At 45.7% G+C, this 19,902-nt stretch overlaps 1 protein-coding gene across 2 annotated transcripts in view; it reads left to right on the top strand.

The window, feature by feature from the left end:
• The window catches only part of LOC144791969 (interleukin-1 receptor antagonist protein-like), a 63,755-nt gene extending 44,074 nt beyond the window's left edge, over positions 1-19,681 (top strand). Inside the window, exons 4-7 of one of the 2 annotated variants that reach the window (XM_078666829.1) lie at positions 6,459-6,678; positions 11,994-12,173; positions 12,598-12,734; positions 18,684-19,681. In XM_078666829.1, coding sequence (XP_078522955.1) covers positions 6,459-6,678; positions 11,994-12,173; positions 12,598-12,734; positions 18,684-18,899 — 753 coding nt within the window. In that variant the 3' untranslated portion in view covers positions 18,900-19,681. The remainder of the gene's footprint in view (positions 1-6,458; positions 6,679-11,993; positions 12,174-12,597; positions 12,735-18,683) is intronic. The other variant, XM_078666830.1, reaches the window with a different exon arrangement.
• Positions 19,682-19,902: the final 221 nt, after the last annotated feature.

Below are 19,902 nucleotides of genomic sequence, written 5' to 3'. Positions count from 1 at the left end.
GGAGATGGAACTGTCCAACTGCGGGGGAACTCTCTTTGCCATCAGATCTTTTATGGTTTTAAAGATGGTTTTGGTGGGATTGAGGCTATTTCGGAATTCGGCTGCGTAAAACGCCGCCCGGGCCCTGCATATAGCTCGATGGTAGAGCTTAACTGAGGCCAGGTAGGCGGACTTCCTATCGGCGTCATACGTCTTACGCCATTCCCTTTCTGCCCGTCTACAAGAGGACTTCATGGCACGCAGCGCACTGTCATACCAGGGGCTAGCCTGCCGAGGACTGGACTTACTGGAGATGATAGGTACCAGGGCGTCAAGCGCCCTGGTAATCCAGTTACAGAACCGGTCATAGCCCGAGGTAGCATTCAGCAAAGGACCCAGAGGCTCAGCACCCATAATGCAGTGAAGGTCCTCTAGCCTAAGTTTGTTCCAGTGGCGTCGAGGTATCCGCAAAGAAGGTGGAATAATGGGGCTGGCAGGGAGGGGAAGCCAAGCAGACACCAAGTAGTGGTCAGACCATACCACAGGATCAACCGCCACAATCTGGGCATCCGAGAGAGTCGTAAAAAACGGATCAAGAGTGTGGCCGGCCACGTGTGTAGGCTGAGAGACAAGCTGGGTCAGCTGCAGGGCCTCTAAGTCGGCCAGAAAACCACTAATGGCCAGAGACTCCAACCTATCGAAGTGGAGATTAAGGTCGCCTAAGATCGAGAAATTAGCGCAACCACTAGCCAATAGGCTCACAGCCTCCGGAAAAGCACCTCTAAAAGCTACGTCGCTGCCTGGGGGGCGGTAAACAACCATCCCTGACAGCGAGAACTGGGGGCTGATGGTAACCTTAAACAGCGCGCTCTCGCATCCAGCAATCTGCAAGACCGTCCAGGTACATGTGAAAGCAGATTTAATAAATAAGGCAATACCTCCACCTCTAGAATGGCGATTAGATCTCATACATAGATAGCCCGGAGGACAGGCAAGATTAACTATAGCGTCATCAGTGTCTTGAAGCCAGGTTTCAGTTAAAGCCAGCAGATCTGGTGTCTCATCCAAAATAAGATCTGCCACAGACAAGTAGTGTTTTACTAGAGATCTGGTATTAAGATTTAAAAATCGTACACCAGATCCCAGGCTACCAGGCACAGGAAAGCCACCGGGACGAGCTCGTAGAGCGGGAGAGGTAGCAAGCTCGCGAATACATACAGGCCGGTCAAGCGACCACGTATTACAGACACACTGACACGGGCCACACCCGTCCGGGAATTCCCAGATGCCCAGCAGGGTCTGGAGCCAGCACTCGGGGAGGCCAGAGGTGCGATCGAAACTGGCCCCCAGGGGAAGGCCAGAGGTGTGACAGAACCCAGTCTCTCAGGGGAGGCCGGAGGGGCAATCGAAACTCCCTGTCTTAACTCGCTAGGAGAGCCCTCACCCTCCCAACGTGGGCTGGCGCGTCTGGAGCCTAAGTTTCGCTGGGGCTGGGGCCAGGCTAGGCCCAGGGGGCAGGGATCTCGGGAAGGGAAAATGGCTGCCGGTGGGCCTATGAGGCCTTGCAGGTTCGGGGCGCGCGGGGCTGGGACGGAGGACGGGGACAGGCCGGGGCTGGTCGTTGGTGTTGGGGCGGACATGGACAGGACGACCACGGGCTTCTGGGTGCAGGGCTGCTCTAACAGGGTGCTGAGGAACGGGGGGGGGGAACCACGCCACGAGGCCAGGTTCAACAGTTAGAATTTCACTGGTAGATGAGGTAGTCAAGTGGTTCTTAACCTTTTGACTTCTGTGGAGCCGCACTTAATAATTATTGGAAACCTGAGGACGCCCACTGAATCATCATTAGAATCTGGGGACTCCCACTGAGTCTTAACTGGAAGCCAGAGACCTCGGCCTCAGTCATTTTGATGATTTGAACTGCAAATAAAATACACAAAAAACAGAATCAAGCATGCAATAAACAAACATACAAATGATGAAACGCTTTATTTACTCACAAACATATATAAAATAATAACCAAAATTCTGATTTTAATCGGAAGGTTGGAGGTTTTCTAAATTCAATTGAGGTCTTTCATCATCCATGCTATAGTGGGTCTGATGCATTTGCACTTTTCCCACAAATCAATCTGAGGATAATAACTTATTATTTAGACTCCATTTTCCAAATCATTCACATTTGCAGAACATTTTAAAATGTTCAATATTATATATATATATATATATATATATATATATATATACATATACATATACATACATATATATATACATATACATACATATACATATATATATATATATATATATACACACATACATACACATACATATACAAACTTTATCTGTTCATAATTTTAAATTTTTATAGCAGTCGCAGACTCCCTGGGTATATACCAAGACTCCCAGGTTAAGAACCACTAAGCTAGTGCCTTCAGAACGGCTGGGTTAAGTGCCCGATGAATATGACTGGATTGAGGCTGGGAGACAACAGGAGAGGTAAAGATGGGCTTGGGGGAGGGAGGGAGCAGGAGATAGGGGAGGTAAAATTCATAGGGGGTTAAGGGAGTGCAGTGAGTAGAACAGGACATGACACAGTTATAAAATGAAGGCAAAAAGTTTGAAAGATACTGGACTAAGTGCATCATGCACTAATATTTCAAATATGAAATAATGAATTGCAACAAATACTAATTTGCAATTTGTGGATTCTTATTTGGAATATATTATAGCAGATTCAGATGAAGTAGTCATAATTTGTGCACTGACTTCTACCGAATACATTGGTATTTTGTGACCCAACCTGTGTATTAATAGTTGGTTAAAAAAATACAGAATCATAGTGGTTCATAATAGAACCTACATGCATTAGGTAGGTCACAAATTGCAACCCACTGCGTTTGGCTAGTCACACGCATAATGGCTTGCTAGGGTCAGCAGACCACTATGTCTGTAATTGCTTTTAAATAAATCAGTCTTACTTTTTATTTTTAAATGAAGTCCATTTGCATTTTTAAAAAATCAACATTTTACAACCATTTTGAGCGGACAGTGGCCCAAGGGACCACTGCCTGCTCCTAACAATGTTTTTGTCCACATTCAGAAATGGGAAGAGGTTCCTTGGTGTCCCCTTCCTGATTGTGAATGGTTATCACCTTCTTTGACTTGGTGGTAAAACATTAATGGTTTGCAACCGGATTTCAGCCGAAACACAATAATACATAACTTAAGAAGTCAGTATGTGGAAGGGACCACCCTACACACCCCTTCCAAATACCAATTCGGTATTTACTTGCAAACCCAAATTGCAATTCGGTAACGTTTTTAAGTGTGAAGGCGGCAAACTGATCTGAAATTCAAAAGGGCAGACACCCTACTGCAGGCATGTATGTGCTATCATAGGGATCTATCATAGGGATTCCTGCGGGCAGGGCCGGACTGGCCATAGCAGGCTTCGGGCGTTTCCCCGGTGGGCTGCTAGGGTCGGGTCTGGTTTTGGGTCTCTGGGGGCCGTTTCTGTTACTTGGGGTCGGCAATATCGGCCCCGGTAACAAAATCGGCCGAAACCGGCTCTCTCAAACAGCTCGGCTGCACCCTCCCTCCCCCAGGGGGGGCTGGCGGAACAGTTTGCCAGGGCCGGTTTCAGTTCCCAGTCCGGCCCTGCCTGGGGGAGTCCCTTAGACCTCTTTTATACACTCTCAAGGGCACCATTGAAAGTTGCCTTGACTTTACACCAGCTCTATGTGGTGCACACTCAGTGCACTCCCCGATGGCATCTGCCACTTCATCTGTAATATGGTGCTAGCATAAAGGCAATAGCCTCCCTCATTTGCATAAGGCCAACTCACCATGCAAATGGGAGGCTTTCCTTTGGATATGAGCCAGTGCATATTTATCACTGGCTCAATATGTATTACAGAAGGAGCCCCAAGTGTTTGTGTACCCTTCTGATATCCCAAAGTGCCCTGGGGGTGCAAATAATGTGCACATGCGTATTGCATGCCGGTGGCACTTTTTATATTACAATCTCGAATACACTGTACTTTAAAGGGACAGAATTCCAGGTAAACAGTTTCTGGTCTCTGCAGCTTGGGAAAGTCACCAAAGATTTTGAATTTGTGATTTGCTAATGTAGAGAAGAAAAAATGGGGAATATGTACTCCTCACAGTCCATTTTGAAAATGCCCCCGTCTTTAATGACGGAAGTAGAGTCTAGAGAGCCAAAGTTTACCAACATTTTTGAAGTCATGTTCAGGGGTGAGCTTAACTGGTAATGTGCATTTATAGCTATGTTGCTGATGTGAGTATGAAGGATGAGTCTGGAATCAAGAAAGAATTCAAGGGATGTAGGGCATTCAGTGATGGCATGTGAGCAGCCAAGAAAATTGAAAACACAAGCAAAATGTATGGGGAATGTGGAGAAAGTAAGCAAAGATAATGATGAGTGATGCACTCTTGGATATTATTGAGGGTAAAGCCAAGGAAAAAGATCTCATTAGGAAAGGAGCCTCTTTATAGAGTCCCAATATGGTGTCATTGGCATACTGCTGATAAGTTATGGTGAAGGTGTGGAGATCACCAATTAGTTAAAAAAAGAAGACGGAAAGTGTTGGGAATACAATAGAGCCTTACTGGGACAGACAGACACAAACACACAGTTGCTTTACCTCTGCTGAAGTAAGTACTGAAGCATCAAAGATCTGTGCTCATACAGTCTTGTAGAGTATCTAAAAGAATATTGAGGTTGATGGTTTCAAAGGCTACCACAGGTAAAGAAGGACCCGCAGACACAAATCGCCATGTCCAGGAGTCATAAGACATAATTAGTTATTTGAAGCATGGTCGTTCATATGCTGGAGGCCTGACCTAATCCCAATGTGTTCGTCATCAAGGAAGTGATTATATCCAATGAACTAAGTAAGGTGTCAACACGGCTCCCAATTAGGTTGGTCAGCTACTGCTGGAGACGGACGTATCTCAAATTGCTAATATGGGAGAGATTTGCCGAGTCCCACGTCAATCGAGTGAGGTGTACCCCATGGGGTACATGAACTGCATGCGCTTGGCCTATCAAGGACTGGGCTTGGCGTCAATGCTCAAGCTCTCTATCTAGGTTTTCCAATTGGCTGCTCCCGTGAGGTCCCAGTGCTTTCAGTCCAGCACGAACTGGAGTCTGCTGCAAGCTCGGCCTCACATTTAGAGAGTAGTTGGGTCTCCGGAAGTGTCCAAACAGAACTGCTTTGCTTCAGGATTCCTGAACAATGGAAAAAAGGCAGGTTTGCAACACTTGGGCTGACTAGTAGATCGTAGGCACTATAATGGAAGAGCTTAGTATTGCAACAATTCAATATAATGCAAAACTTTTTCTTGGCAAGACTATCCATGCAAGTTTCACCAAAGTAAGACCTAGAGGAACCAGGGGGTCATATACTGGTGAAGTTCATGTTGCCCAGCCAGGCTGTTTCCTGTGAAATGTTACTTTTTCTGTGGCCAATGCCCTATGTAGTCTCCTTCCTCAACTCTTTTGGTGATGTGCAGAAATTAATTATGCACTTCTCTCTTTCTCCTTAGAGATGAGCAACGGCCATGCAGAGTTTGGCACCTCAACGTTGTAACATATCTGCTTATACAACGCTGTGCAGGTGCAGCACCAAGCCATCCTCCTCGTTCACATAGAGCCAGTGGTTAAAATGGAAAAATAGGAGTGCCGGTACCACATACTAGAGTACTTGCCTACAACTCAAAAGTGCCAGTACTCTCCTATTAAAAGAATTGATCCTCTCCTGAGAAGTGAAGGTACTTTCCCGCTCCAAATAAAGAAGTACATATACTCAGTACCTGACAGACCGAGCCATTTAAAGCACTGGATAAAGCACTACTCACCGCTGGGGCCATCATTGCCTCTGCTTGCAGTGGTCTCTTTGGCCTAAAAGGATTCCAGGAGCTGTTTTCAATGTCAAGTGTCTACACCGGGTAGCCCCTGGGAAATAAGAGGACAATTACCCTGCAACACCAAAAGAAGGAAGCCTCTTTGGGGTGGTTGTCCCTGGGCACGCCGACGGGGGGAGTCAGGCAAGGGTAAAAGAAGATTGGGGTGTCCTTTTAAAGTACTGTCATGGATTACAGGGTAGCTTGTGAGAAGAGGGCCTTTCTCGCATCTGATTGGTCTGATTGGGGGCGTGTCTCTTTGCATGTCGCTTGTACTGGGGCCATTCTAAGGAAGTATCATAAACACTAAAGAACCAGTCTAGATGAACAACACAGTTCCTTGTAGGTAGGCGAGTAGGCCAATGAAATAATACGGACAGGACAGAGCTTCCCTAGACTCAGGCATGTAGGCCTACATGGAAATAATGATATAGCCAGATATGCCGCAGCCATTATGGGTCGACAGGGGTGGAGCAGATTAGACACAAATAGACCTGAAGTAGAATGTTCCCCAAAGTAGCATCTCATTCCGTTTATTTATTCCTCAGCCACCCTTGCCAGATGCCAACTGGGGTCTCTACTCAAAGACCTGCACCAGGTGTGGAGGATCCTGCCAGGTGAATCCGACCATCCCCAAGCAGCCGCTTGTTTTCCGCAGGATGGTGGTGATCGTGGTGGCGGTGAAGAAGATGAAGCGTGGGGTGACTGCCAAGTGTCTGTTTGGGGACAGAGATCTTCTGGAGATGCTCAAGAACATGCTGGTGGATGGTAAGACGCTGCCCTTTCGGAAGTCTTTATTTCGGGAACACAATTCAGCACATTGGGGATTATGCTCTAAACTACTGTCACACAGTAATGCAATTAATTAATTTTGAACTACAAAAAAAACAATACGAGTCTAACAAGCCAAACACTCAGAGGGTTGAGTGCTAATTTCTGTTCTCTTAAAGCGACAGTCCACTTGGTGGTGTGATCTAAACAAATGGTCCTTCACATTATATGTTTGCTATTTTATCAAAAGCTATCATTTTGAAAGTCACACTTTATATCCTTGAAATATCGTCCAGATTTACCAAAAATGGCATCAAGACTGTTAATGATGGAATTAATCTAAAATGGTAGCTTCTCAATCTGATTCTATTTCTCATCAGCTAATGACTTTGAGCCTGACAGCACATTTAGATAATGAGAACATTGAAAAGGCAACTTCATTGTTGCCCTTTGTTCCATCAGTATTTTCGCCACCAAAGGTAAGCAAAAACTGATGATTTTTATGAGCGGCTCGTTTCAGGGATAAAAGGTGGGGCGGTGGTAGGGGTGGATGGTGCGACAGAGAAAAATAAAAAATAGAAAAAACAACTATCTGCCGCCCTTCAGCATTACGCTCTTCTGCTCCTCTCTTCCGCAGGCACAGGCTCCCAGACTGCCCTGCGGCCAATCCTGAAGCTGCTCTCATGCATGAGAGCAGCTTCAGGATTTGCCAGAACGCCGATGATTTGTGCTCCCAGACAGACTGTGAGCCTGTGCCTGTTCTCTCCAACCTGGCAATGCAGCTCGTGTTAAAGAGAACTTCACTGCGCATGTGGGGTTGGCCAAACCCACACTTGCAGTGAAGGCAGTGCCCAACACTTCCCCCTCCAGCCTGTCATCACCCTGGCCTCCGCCCCCAAGACTCAGCACAAGAAAAAGAAAGAAATAATAAAACAGGTTTTAAACCAGTTTCATTTTCATTTAATTTTTCATGTTTTTGAAGGTACTGGCGGGGTGGAGGCGATGCACCACCGCCATAGCGGAAGAGTCGCCACTGGAATTTTTATTGCAGACAGAGCTAAGGAGTCGCGTCTACTATCTATCACTGACGCGACTCAGGACCGGCATTATGCTTTAATAAAAAATCCTAGGACCTTTGAAGGCTATGTTTACTCTGACAATCCCTTTTTAAAATGCCCTGAAGAAGCTTCGGGCCAACAGGCCATGTAAGGGGGCGAAACACGTGTTGGCTGTTCTTCCACTCACTCTCGAGGATAGAGTGAAAGCTCCTACATAAATAATTCACACCAAAAATCAGTGCATGATTGGAATTTTTTCCAGGAAAGAATCATATAACCATCCTTGCCCAGACAATCCTGTTGAACTATTGACGACTATACCTCCTGGGGTAACAAACAAGTCTGAAACAACATCATCAGACTTACTTTTATAAGCCTATTTTCCTGTTTTAAGACACACCTAAATAGTATAGCACTCTATTGAACTGATTATTTTAAATAGCATGTTCTTGCTTGACATGAAGTGTCTTTGGTCAGCCAGCTGGTCCAGATTAAACATTTAGGGACTGATTAAGAGTTTGGCGGAGGGGTACTCTGTCACCAACACACTAGAGCCAGACTGGGAACCGAAACCGGCCCTGGCAAACTGCTCGGTCGGCCCCCCTGGGAGGCAGGGAGGGAGGGGGGGTGCGACCGAGCTGTTTCCTTGGGCCGGTTTTGGCCGTTTTTGTTACCGGGGGCAGATATTGCCGTCCTGGTACAAAAACGGTCCCCCAGGGGCCCAAAACCGGCCCCCACCCTAGCGGCCCACCGGGGAAACACCCAGAGCCCGCTACAGCCAGTCCGGCCCTGCAACACACTTATAATAAACAGATGGGATATCCTTCACGTTTTTGACAGGGTAACCATTTGCCAAACTCTAAATCAGACCCATAAAACAACAAGCATTTACAATGCAACGGTTTCGCCTTTGCAAAAGTTAGAGCTATTGGCATTGCTCATGACATTATTTTTATTTATGTTTTATTTTTAAAACATAAATAAATGGCATTGTCATTTACAATGCCAATAGCAGGGCAGGAGTGCAAGCACAAGTCTGCAAATGTAAAGGATGCTTGAAAGCCAGTACTGGCTTTAATTGATACTGTAGGACAAAACTAGTACTTGCTGTCATGAGACTTTTGTAAGAAAGACCATAATAGAAGAGAAAAAAAAATGTTGAACATGCATGTAGCTTTCTTTGTTTAGCTGCCTTCCTGGTTAGGTTTCCAAGTTAGTAAAGTAGAATAGCAATTATGGTTGGACAAATGAATACACTCTGGCAGTCTGGGATAAAGAAATAACAGACTTTATTTTTATTAATCAATTTAAAAGCACCAAGTTATAATATTTCAAATCCAAATCAAAGTATCTGTTGCAGTTAACTTTATCACAAGTATTAGGCCTGACGTTTGCCAAGACCTTTCTATTTTAATCTGTATATGTAATATGCACAATTACAGGGGCTTTTAGCCAGCTGAGTTTTTCGGTTGTTGTGCCAGTTCCAGTTTTCTTCCACCCACAACATACAACATGGAACAAGGGAAGGGGTCAAACCCATGTCAGCCCTTCACTCATTTCACTGTTTGTGATGGCATTCTGCTCCTTCACAAGCACAACATCTGTACACAAAGTAGCTCACTTCATTGTTGGAGATTACGTGTGTTTTTATAACAAATAATGTTGCTATTAACGCATGTTTATGGCACGGACCGTGCAGCTCCCCCAAACACTAAAGTTTTACAAAAAAATGCCAAAACAAGCATAGCCATGATTGGCTTGTTGTATTTATTACTATGCGCATACTAAAACACTTGATCCAACTACCTTGTGTATTCACAACAACAAAAAAAGGAAAAGATTAAAGCAAATGTAAACAGCAAACTGTCACTCAGCCCAGAAGATTTTGTATGCTGGGCAGTTTCCCTGCAATACACGGGCTAAAGTCATGATTGAATTCTGCAGTGGAGATTAGGAAAGTTCTTTGGTAACTGCTAAGTGTTCATATTACAGAAAGAAGCGCAGGGGGTTTAGCAGGAGATCAGACCGAACTACACAACGAGCTGTCGAATGGAAACTGGTAGTCAAAGAGCACCCATGTCACAAAATAAGGAGAAATACACCATACATCAGCCCCAATTGCTTAGTACCAGGACGCATGGGGGGGGGGGGGGGTGATTTGAATTAAGTAAGGTCGCAGGTGCAATGCAAGATTACTGCCTGCCAACAGACGTTTGTTTAAAAAGCTAACTTGCAAAGTAAGCCCTGGCAGCTAGACAAACAGCTAGGCGCAACCATAAGAAGCGTGCACAACACAATCCTCATATATTCCTGCCCATTAAAAGATGAATAAACTCACTTGTCAGCACATTTATTTTTTTAGCACAAGAGCTGCCTCGCACGAAACGCGAGATGCAAGTTTGTTATAGTGGAGTGTGGCAATAGTACGCATTAAAAATGTAGAACAAGCCCGTAAACGGCCACCACACAATTGTTGAGGAACAGGTGTTCCCACTAGTAAATATAAACCTTTAAATGCATTACATTTCATAACTTAAATATCCCGCTCTGCTTGTTTTAAAGGGATTGTTTTATCAATAATGAAAACAAGTTTAAATTGGGTGCTCTTATTTGCCACATTATTAACACTAAGCTTGATTGTGACGGCAGGCCATTTGTTGTGGTTTAACATTCTTTATGTTAATATGATGTGGCAGGAGACACTGAATGCCAGTGTGGTGCTACATGGGCACGGTTCCGTCTGCATAGTCTTCTATGCGGTGGAGCCGAGCCCATCTATTTCCTGTTATGCGGAGCTCGAATAAAGCATGTACCTAAAACCTTGAGTTGTCATCACTCAGAATCGCAGAACCGTAACAACATTCCTAAGTAAGAAACGCTTTAGTGAGAGGTTACTTGCAGGGATCAATGAGCAGAGAAGGTGAACATAAAACCACAAAAATGAACTATGAATTTACAACCAAATAATGAGTAAACGTGCGGCAGCTGTAAATCAGTCTCCAAAACGGAAACCTGTTTTTAAAAGAAAAGCATCGCACATTGTGTATTTTTATTTTGAAATACACGTGCGTATAACTGACTGGTGCTACGTTATCAGCCGCAAACGTATGCAAGAAGTGGTCTGGTCTTGTTGTGAATGCTGATAGGTATTAGAAAAGAGAGCAGCCTCCGCTCGTTCACCTGCACTCAGCTCAGCGCTACCTGCCTGCTGTGTGCTGCTCATTCAGGCCCCAGCCGCTGGGCTCGGATGCGGAGTTAGGGAAGCAAATAAGACGTCCTCGACCCTTCTGGAGGCTAGATCGCCACGGCTAGAGGTGCACTCGCCAGCTCCGAGAGGCGCGCTGTTTGACAGGCGGCCTTAGACAGTATCAGCTGAGCCGGGTACTGGCACTCACTGCTGACAGATTACTTCGCCGGGAAGAAAAATGGTACAACTGAGAAACAGTAATGGCAAACGGAAACAGATGAGAAGCAGAGGGGCGAGGGGAGGAAGAAATAAAAAGTTAAAAGGAAAGGACGAGGGAGAGAATGGGAAAGTAACAAGAATGAAAGTGAAGTGAAGGTACGAAGGAAACAAAATTAAAATGGAGGGAATAAAAATATATAGATAAGAGGTGGGAACAAGGAAGGATGTAAAACTGGGAGACAAAGAGGAAACAAGTCAGGTCCCGGGCCGGCCAGCCAATCACAGCGCGGCCCAGGACAAAGGGGCGGGACTTAAAAAAAGCCAGAGAAACGCCCCCGAATCGCGTTTTCACGAGAAAGCGTGATTGACAGCCTCTGTCTCCCAATGGCTAGCCTCCATTTATGGAGCTAGCCAATGGGAGACAGAGGCGGGTCATCGATCCCACATAGAACTCATAAGGTTTTTTAGCGCATGCGCACTACGTGCGCACTTGCAGGCAAAACCTAAAAAACTTACTTGAGGAGAGGAATTGCAGCACAAGTCCTCCCTCTTGCACCAACATTATGTTTTTCCTACCCCTGAAGGGCTTCCTTTATGGCCCAATGGATCAAGTTTCTGGTCCAGAAGGGCCTACTTCCTGCATCCAAGGAAGTTCCTTTGAGTCCCTATAGAGGCTCCACCCTCAACTCATGGGGCCCTTCCCAGCCAGAGGAATTTCTTTCTACAAAGGGCAAAGGAACTCCAAAGTCAACTGGGGTTGGAAAGATTCAGCGCAACTTCCTAGATCCCAAATACAGGTCAAATCCCTCTGCTGTGCACCATATTAACCACCTGCCACTTCTTTCCAGAAGACATCCCCTACCAAACGTGTGAGGACACGTCCATGGCACAGTCGGATTACCGGTTCTCATCATGCACTCAATACCGGATCACCGACACAGCCAACAAAACCATGCTGCTGCAGGAGTTCTCGGATCAGGCCCAGCTGGTGGCCGTCTATCTGCAGGGCCCCAATACCTCCCGGCAAGGTGAGCATCAAGTTATGGCTATGAAAAGCGGTGTTTGATGAGGAGTGGGGAGGAAAGATATAAATACCAATTTGTACCACCCTTCAATTGTAAGTGACAGAATTTGAAGTAGGAATACTAGGTTTGCAATTTAGAGTCCCTAGTGTGCCTAATGGCGGCATACAGTGACGTATTATGAGCACCCCATTCACTATATGAAGCTGTGACATCACTTCTCCAAGGCCTTCTTTAGAGTGGGCCACAAATTCCAATGTGTCCGGTGACAGATTTACCACCATTATGTCCCTGCCCTTGGAATTACAAAGACCTCAGGTAACAGTATTTCTAGGGAAGGGAAATTAACTGGCCACTTGTAATCATGGTCTAAATGGAGGGTGACTAGCGTGATTGCCATTAACCCCATCTCTTCTTTCTAAACCTGCAGTCAAGTTGAACATGACCTCCTACAAATCACTTCCGCCACCAAGCAACAGGAAGTTGCCCGTGACCCTGGGAATTGTGGGAAAGAAGCTCCATCTATCCTGCATGATGGTGGGCGGGCAACCTGAGCTCCGGCTGGAGGTGAGCAGGGAGCGGAGGGTGTTTCACAATTCCTGCCCCTGTGTGACTGATGCTCACGAGTGACTGCCACAATACCTCCACCCCTGTGCACTTTAATGCTCATACTTAGAGTGCTTCTCAGCTCGCAAAACCACAAGAATGATGAGATTCTGTAGCCAGTGGATTTTCTGCGTGATTAGAGGTTTTACTGGATTTGCCACATAATCCACTAACGGCTTCAAAACCTACAGATTTCAACAAAGAAAGCTTTTGTTTCTAGCACAAATGGATCAAACACTGCCACACTTGGTGCCTTGCATTGGCAGACCTTTCTGTGGCAGGCCCTTTTCAAAGGTTAGCTGTTCATCTTTTAGTTGCTGTTTTCAGTTGTTTGGCTGGTACAAATGAGGTGAAAGATATACCCAGAGCGTACTAATTTGTTTTAAAAAGACATAGGGCCTGATTTAGATATTGGATAATGGGATACTCGATCACAAACATGACGGATAACCCCTCCGCCGTATTACAAGTGGATTATATCGACAGGGCACTTGTGACAGAGTTTTCCATCCGCCAAGATATGAATCAGGCTCATAGTAACAAAATAATACTGCCACTGAATGTTCCACATAGTAGCACATAATTTGCCTTTTATTGCTGCATGTTTTACAGTTGCATTATCACAAAGTGCAACTGGGAACTCGGTCACGCCGCCAATATGGGGGTTGTGCCAGTCCCCGGTGCACTTTCACGGCGGGGCGGGCCAGCGCTGGTGACGCACGTAGGACCCGCCCTCACCCATTGGCTAATGCAGGCGTTTCTCCTGAAGCGGTTTCATGCGATTCTGGGGCAACGCAATGGAAATGGGGGGTCCCCGGACCTGTTTAGGCCCCTCCCCCCCCCCCGCTCCCCCCACAGTCACAGCACCTCGCCAGCACACGCGTAGGGCAACTGGAGCCTCCGTTTTTGTTTCTGTTGTCCCTTTTCATATCCTCTAATGCTGCATAATTGCAGTGGTCATGTCTGTAGCTCAGAGTCCAAAATTCACCTGTCTCCTTGCCATACTGTACCTTAAGGCCCACATTTCATGTGTTCCCAATTCATCGAAGCAGTTCCTTCTCTCCCCATTTCCTTAGCAGCACAAGATCTCTCTCTGTACTGAGGAGCGCTAGGTGGGATAAAACCCCTTTCCAAATGGCCCTGGTGCAGTTTTAGCACTAATCCCAGTGAGCCGGTAAACGACATCCGGCCTCTTGTGAGAGATGGAAAGATGGATACACTGCACATTCAATCAGACCCTGCCTAAGAAATCCTCTATTAGTAAGCATAAACTTAAGTACCTACTCAACAACAGCAGGTTACTAAGTAAACAAATGTGAAATGTATGAATGTTTGTCGACAAACAACTGGATGCCTTGTTTCTCACTGAAACTTGGCTGAATGAGTCCTCAACCCCAGAGATTCTAGAAGCCCTACCCCAAGATTATGGCATTTTAAGGTATGACCGCCCAATAAAGCGAGGCCGAGGGATAGCTATTATTCATAAACTCTCCCTTAAATGCACTGTTAAAGCAGCTAATATTGATAACTGTGAAGCTATCTCCCTCACCATTGCTGCTGTAGATGACTATGCGATAGCCAGTTTTTTTTATCTACCATCCTCCTGGTCCGGCGGACAACTTTATAACGAAGCCTCATGGAAAATGTGGTTCAATTAGCTTTGTGCCACAACAATTTGATTCTTTTTGGTGATCATAACCTACATTTTGACCCTAACACAAACGTGGAAGCGCAGTCCTTATGTCAGGAACTACCTACCATGACGTTAAATCTGAAAACCAATCTTCTCACACATCAGTTGTGCCAAATATTAGACCCTATCCTCTCTAACTGTCCTGATATCGAAGTTGAGACCCCGATTGCAATCCCTTCGTCGGACCATCATCTGGTGGCCTTTTCCACCCCTTTGGCCAGATCCCCCCCTCACGCCAGGACCTGCCAGAAAGTAGTTTGTAGGAAATGGTCTAGGTTCAACATGGATAGTTTCATACAAACTCTCCAGCAGACCTATCCCCAACTGGAAGATGATATTAACTCAGCCAATTCGGCTGTTATAAAGTGGATCTTAGAAGCGTTGGATGTAATTGCCCCATGGACAACCAACACTACTCAGAGGCAAACTAACTCCGCGCCTTGGTTTAATGAAGACCCGATGACAGCCAAAACCTCCTGTAAGTGCTTGGAGCACCAATGGAGGAGGGATTTTTCCAACATTAATAAAACTGTATATAAGAATGAGCTAAAAATATATTATGCTCTTATTAGGAAAACTTGTGGTGTTTACTATACAAATAAAATATAGCAAGCCGAAAACTCCTCTAAAGAACTTCGATTTTTAAATCCTTATCCTCACTGGAGCGAACTGTGGCCCCCGCTCCCAGCTCTTTGGAGAATTGTAACAAGATTGCTGACTTCTTTGCTATGAAAGTAGCAATAATCTATGATGCTTTTCCATCCGATTCTCGCAATGGCACCTGTCCCAATTCCCCAATAATACCCTGTTTGAGGGTATCGCACTCTCAGAATTTAGATCACCTATGTTGGAGGATCTTATAGGTCTGGCCTTGAGCATCAAATCCGGTTCCCCATTGGACCCAGCTTCGCCCAAAATCTTAAGGCAACGGTTTGATGCTATCCTGCCCTATGCACAGCCTCTCCTAGATCTCCCACTGAAATGGAAACAGGCCATTGTTCTCCCGCTAAAGAAAAAACCTTCTGCCGACCCAGGTTTGTTAGATAATCTTCGCCCCATTTTGCTCCAGCCTTATTTTTCCCAAATTGCAGAGAAAATGGTGAACTTCCAACTGGTTGCCCATATCAATCGAAACAACTTATTCCATCTTTCGCAATCAGGTTTTCAAGCCGCCCACTCTACGGAGTCGGTGTTACTCCCCACAACTAAGACCTTGCGTAAGTGCACCGATGATGGTCAGACTGCTGCACTGGTCCTGTTGGGCCTCAGTGCAGCCTTTGACACCGTCTCCCATAACGTGCTCTTTCAGAGATTAAGTCTCTGTGGGATCGAGGGTTCAGCTCTGTGTTGGCTGACCTCCTTTCTTCATGCTCGCAGGTTCAAAGTTTCGCAGCACCCGCATATTTAAAAAAACATTAAACTTTCACAAGGAGTCCCACAGGGCTCAATACTGAGCCCTACTCTTTTCAATCTATACATTGGACCCTTGGCAGGGATTGTTGAAATATATAAAGTCACCATTGTTTCCTATGTGGATGACACGCAACCAATTGTCGCCTTATCTCAAAACTCGGAGGAAGCAGCCAATCAGTTTTCTTCCTGCTTGAGCGAGCTTGCCACCTGGATGACTAATTACTGCCTTAAATTAAATGGCTGTAAAACTGAGGTACTGATTGTGGGGAAGGCCCCCTCAATTGGTCCTCAGCATGGTGGCCGCAGACTTTGGGCCCAACCCCATCCCCTAAGGAGGAAACTAACAATCTTGGAGTCAGGTTTTACCCTAAACTCTCATTTGAGACCCATATCAAGAAGGTTTTCTGAAAATGCCCTCAAAGTCCTATGAAAAATCTTAGACTTACTTCCTCTATCGGCGAAGAAAACATTAGTAAATGCCCTTGTCACATCTCAGTTGGACTATGGAAACAGGCTTTACTTAGGAGCAGCACAAAACATTTCTGAATAAACTGCAACACATTCAAAATGCAGCTGTACGTCTGGTTCTCAATCTCCCCAGAAGAGCCTCTTCTGCCAGAGCTCTGGACACCCTCCACTTGTTGCCAGTAGAAAAAAGAATATTCTACAAAGCTTTGTGCTATTGTCACCGAATTTTGCACGGAAAAGGCCCTAGCTATCTTCATCATATGCTAATGTCTTATCATGCTGCCAGCAATTTGAGATGGACTGGAGCTCATCTGGTCAAATTCCCAAAGTTCAAAGGGCCAGAATGGGAGTGCGCTCTTTTGGCTACTTGGCAGCCAAAAAGTGGAACTCCTTACCTGTCTCCTTGCGAGCTCAGCCCTCGGAGATCACCTTCCGTAAAAGATTAAAAACTTGGCTTTTCCATCCTTGAGTCTCTTATTTGCATCTTTGCTCTGTTTAGTTTCTAGGCTTCTTTCTTTCCTGCTCCCTACAGGAGAGTGGTTTCCACTGCGAGGACACACCTTTGGGTATAACACGGTGCTCTATAAATGGAAACAAAATGGAGCAGAGTGTCTGCTCCCATAGGCTATGTTCATCCTCTGTAACCAAACTGCTTTCTGAGGACTAGATGAAACCCTGAAACCTGACCCTGACACTTAGCCAAGGGTTGCAGCAGCTTGTCCTAGTAGATTTGCAGTTTGGTCTTGAGCTTTTTTGTTTGCCAAACAGAAAACACAAACTCACTTGGGACTTGCATTGTATTGAGATCAAAAAATGTAATGCAGAATGATTCAAGTCTATAAGAATAGAGGATGAACGGAATGCTGAATCAAACATTCATGCCAGTCACAGATCTGGGTTAAATCTATTGTTTTTTGGCACATCATACTGCTCCAGTTTAGACCCAGCCATATGCAAATCAGTCTTGACCCTGCTCCCTATGAGAACAGCCCAGCACTAACTGCCAGGCCCTCCCTGGACCAGAAAAAAACATCCTGGGACCGGTTTCAGGGGTTCACCCCTCATCAGCCAGGCTAACTTGAATCTGGTTGCGTAGCGAGCAAGGGACCCACGTCTGGGCATACCCTTCCCACATCGGGTGACAAATGCAAAATGTGTGCGTCTTCTGCTTTCTCGCCCTAATTGCGCCATGTATACCCAGATGTGGGTCCTGGGTTCACTGATTCAAGCTAGCCTGGCTGTTGAGGGGTAATACCCCGAAACCAGTCCCAGGATGTTTGTGTCTAGTCCAGGGAGGACCTGGCTTGGCAGTTAAGGCTGGACTGTTCCCATGAGGAACAGGGTCAAGACTGATTTGCACATGGCTGGGTCTAAACTGGGGTGGCATAGTGAGAAAAAAACCGATGGATTTAACCCAGATCTGTTGACTGGGGGTGAATGCTTGTTTTGCTCTGAATTCTGTCCATCATTTGTGTGTCTGCTGTATTATTCAAGTCTGGCAGCTCCACCTGTGCCCAAATTGCACCCCTCCGGGATATATTTAGGAACCTTACCACCCTGTCACTGAGTGTCCCACTCGTTCTGCCCCAGCCTCACTGCTTCTGGAGTTGCGGACATCAGCTGTGCACTTTGCTTCTAGAATCTGGTGGGCCAAAGGTGAGGTGCCAGAGACAATGCAGCAACTGTTGAGACATGCAATATAAGGTGTCCCCTTTCTTCAGCACCTGGTAGTCATTCTCCACCACCTGGTAGTCATTCTTCACAACAACAGATGGTCTACACTTCAGGGTCCACGGGCAATACACTGCACCACGAGGTCCACTCTTAAGGGGAGTCTTTCCAAATCTTAGCACCACACTTCATGGTCTTGCCTCATCTGCATCCTTAGCTCAAACCTCAGGTTCCCTATAATCTCTTCCTAGCTTTGAGGGCCTGCCCTTCTAATCCTCATCTTGAGGTTTGTGCTTTGGGCATCTGCTTTCGCATCTTGAGGCATAGACTTTGCTGCCCCACAATCCAGCGCATGGAAGCCCACACCTCTTCTGCCCAAGCCTTCTCACCACACCGAGTTCAAAGGTTCAGGTGCCCACCTCTGATACACCTTGAGGGCCACATGTTACCTCCTCGGTTCACTCTCAGCACCTCAAGGTCCACATTTCATGTACCCTAAAAACCTCCCTGCACTTGGTGGTTCAAGCCGCAGGTGTCCAAAGCCCTTTCTTCACCTCGAGGAACAAATTCCATACATTCCCGGCCTGTTGACTAACCTAACCCCACCAATCTGAGGGATTTTACTCTACACCTAGTTAACACACTTCTCTTTTTCTGCTCCCAAGGAAGTGAACTCCACATTGATCAACATCAAGAGCAACTTGCTGCACTTCCTTTTCTTCAAGGCAGACTTGACCGGCAGTGGCACCAGTTGCACCTTCGAGTCCGCTGCTTGCCCGAGATGGTACATCAGCACCTCGCAGAACGCGAACGACCAGGTGACGGTGAGGAGCCAGGCAGACCAAAGGGCCATCCAAAACTTTAAGCTCTTCAAAGAGTGAGATGTGAATGATGACAACATACTCGCTTCACTGACAGAGGAACGAGCAATGTTCACTGTTGTAAGATACTCCACGTCGACACAACAGCATCAGTGTGTGCAAGGAGAGCAAACGGAGCAATGGAAGGTAGAAAAGCGCTTGAATCTTCATGCCATGCATACAGCCCAGATGCCCGCTTCAGCATCATTTCAAGGATTCGTGTTATCCGAAGAGGAGATAGTCTCAGTTCTTAGTATGAGACACTCTTACTCTGGTTCAACCAGCTGGACAGCGCCAATTTCAAGATAGGCCTAAGCCTTCTGCGTAAATAGTTTTTATTTGATATTCCAGGGAGATAATGTTCTAATTTTGGAACTGTTTTCTGTGCTTCTCCCTTTTCTCCACACCATCATAACTCTGGTGATTGAACCCTCAGAACTCCCTGTACTGTAAGCACAAGCTATTTAAGAACCTGTACTCAGAGACCCAGTCTCTCACCTTGTTCTACTTTTTATTCTGTGTTGTTACTATTATATTCATGTTTTTTTTATTTCTAATGAATACATATTTAAAAAATATATAGTTGACTTGGTGTTACTTGTTCGCACTGTAGAAAGTGGGGCTACTTTTTTCTCATCTTGCGGGGGCATTAAGTATGAATCGTACTACTTTTGAGTTGCCTGGGGTATAATATTTTTAAGCACTCAAACATTTTGCAATTCTGATGCCTCTTGCCATTTTAATTGTTGTACATTCCTGCTGAATTTATGTTGACATAAAAAAATAAAAAAAGAAGATTGTAATACAGATAGTGGTTCCCAGAGCCCACGAATCCAAGTAGACTCATTTGCCCTTGAATGTCCCAACAATCTAAACTTCCACTCATTCTTTTCAATGCACTCGTTGTCTGCTGTGAAGCAAGATGTTGGCCTTGGTCACACAACACTGTTCTGTTAATTCAGTTTAAAGGTAGATAATATGCAGCAACTGGACAACCTTCATGTTATAAGGCGAAATACAAATT

The sequence above is a fragment of the Lissotriton helveticus genome, chromosome 11 (genome assembly GCF_964261635.1).
Source record: "Lissotriton helveticus chromosome 11, aLisHel1.1, whole genome shotgun sequence".
Classification (NCBI taxonomy): domain Eukaryota; kingdom Metazoa; phylum Chordata; class Amphibia; order Caudata; family Salamandridae; genus Lissotriton; species Lissotriton helveticus.
The sequence above is the reverse complement of the archived record's forward strand: the minus strand, read 5'-3'. Positions and strand labels throughout refer to the sequence as shown.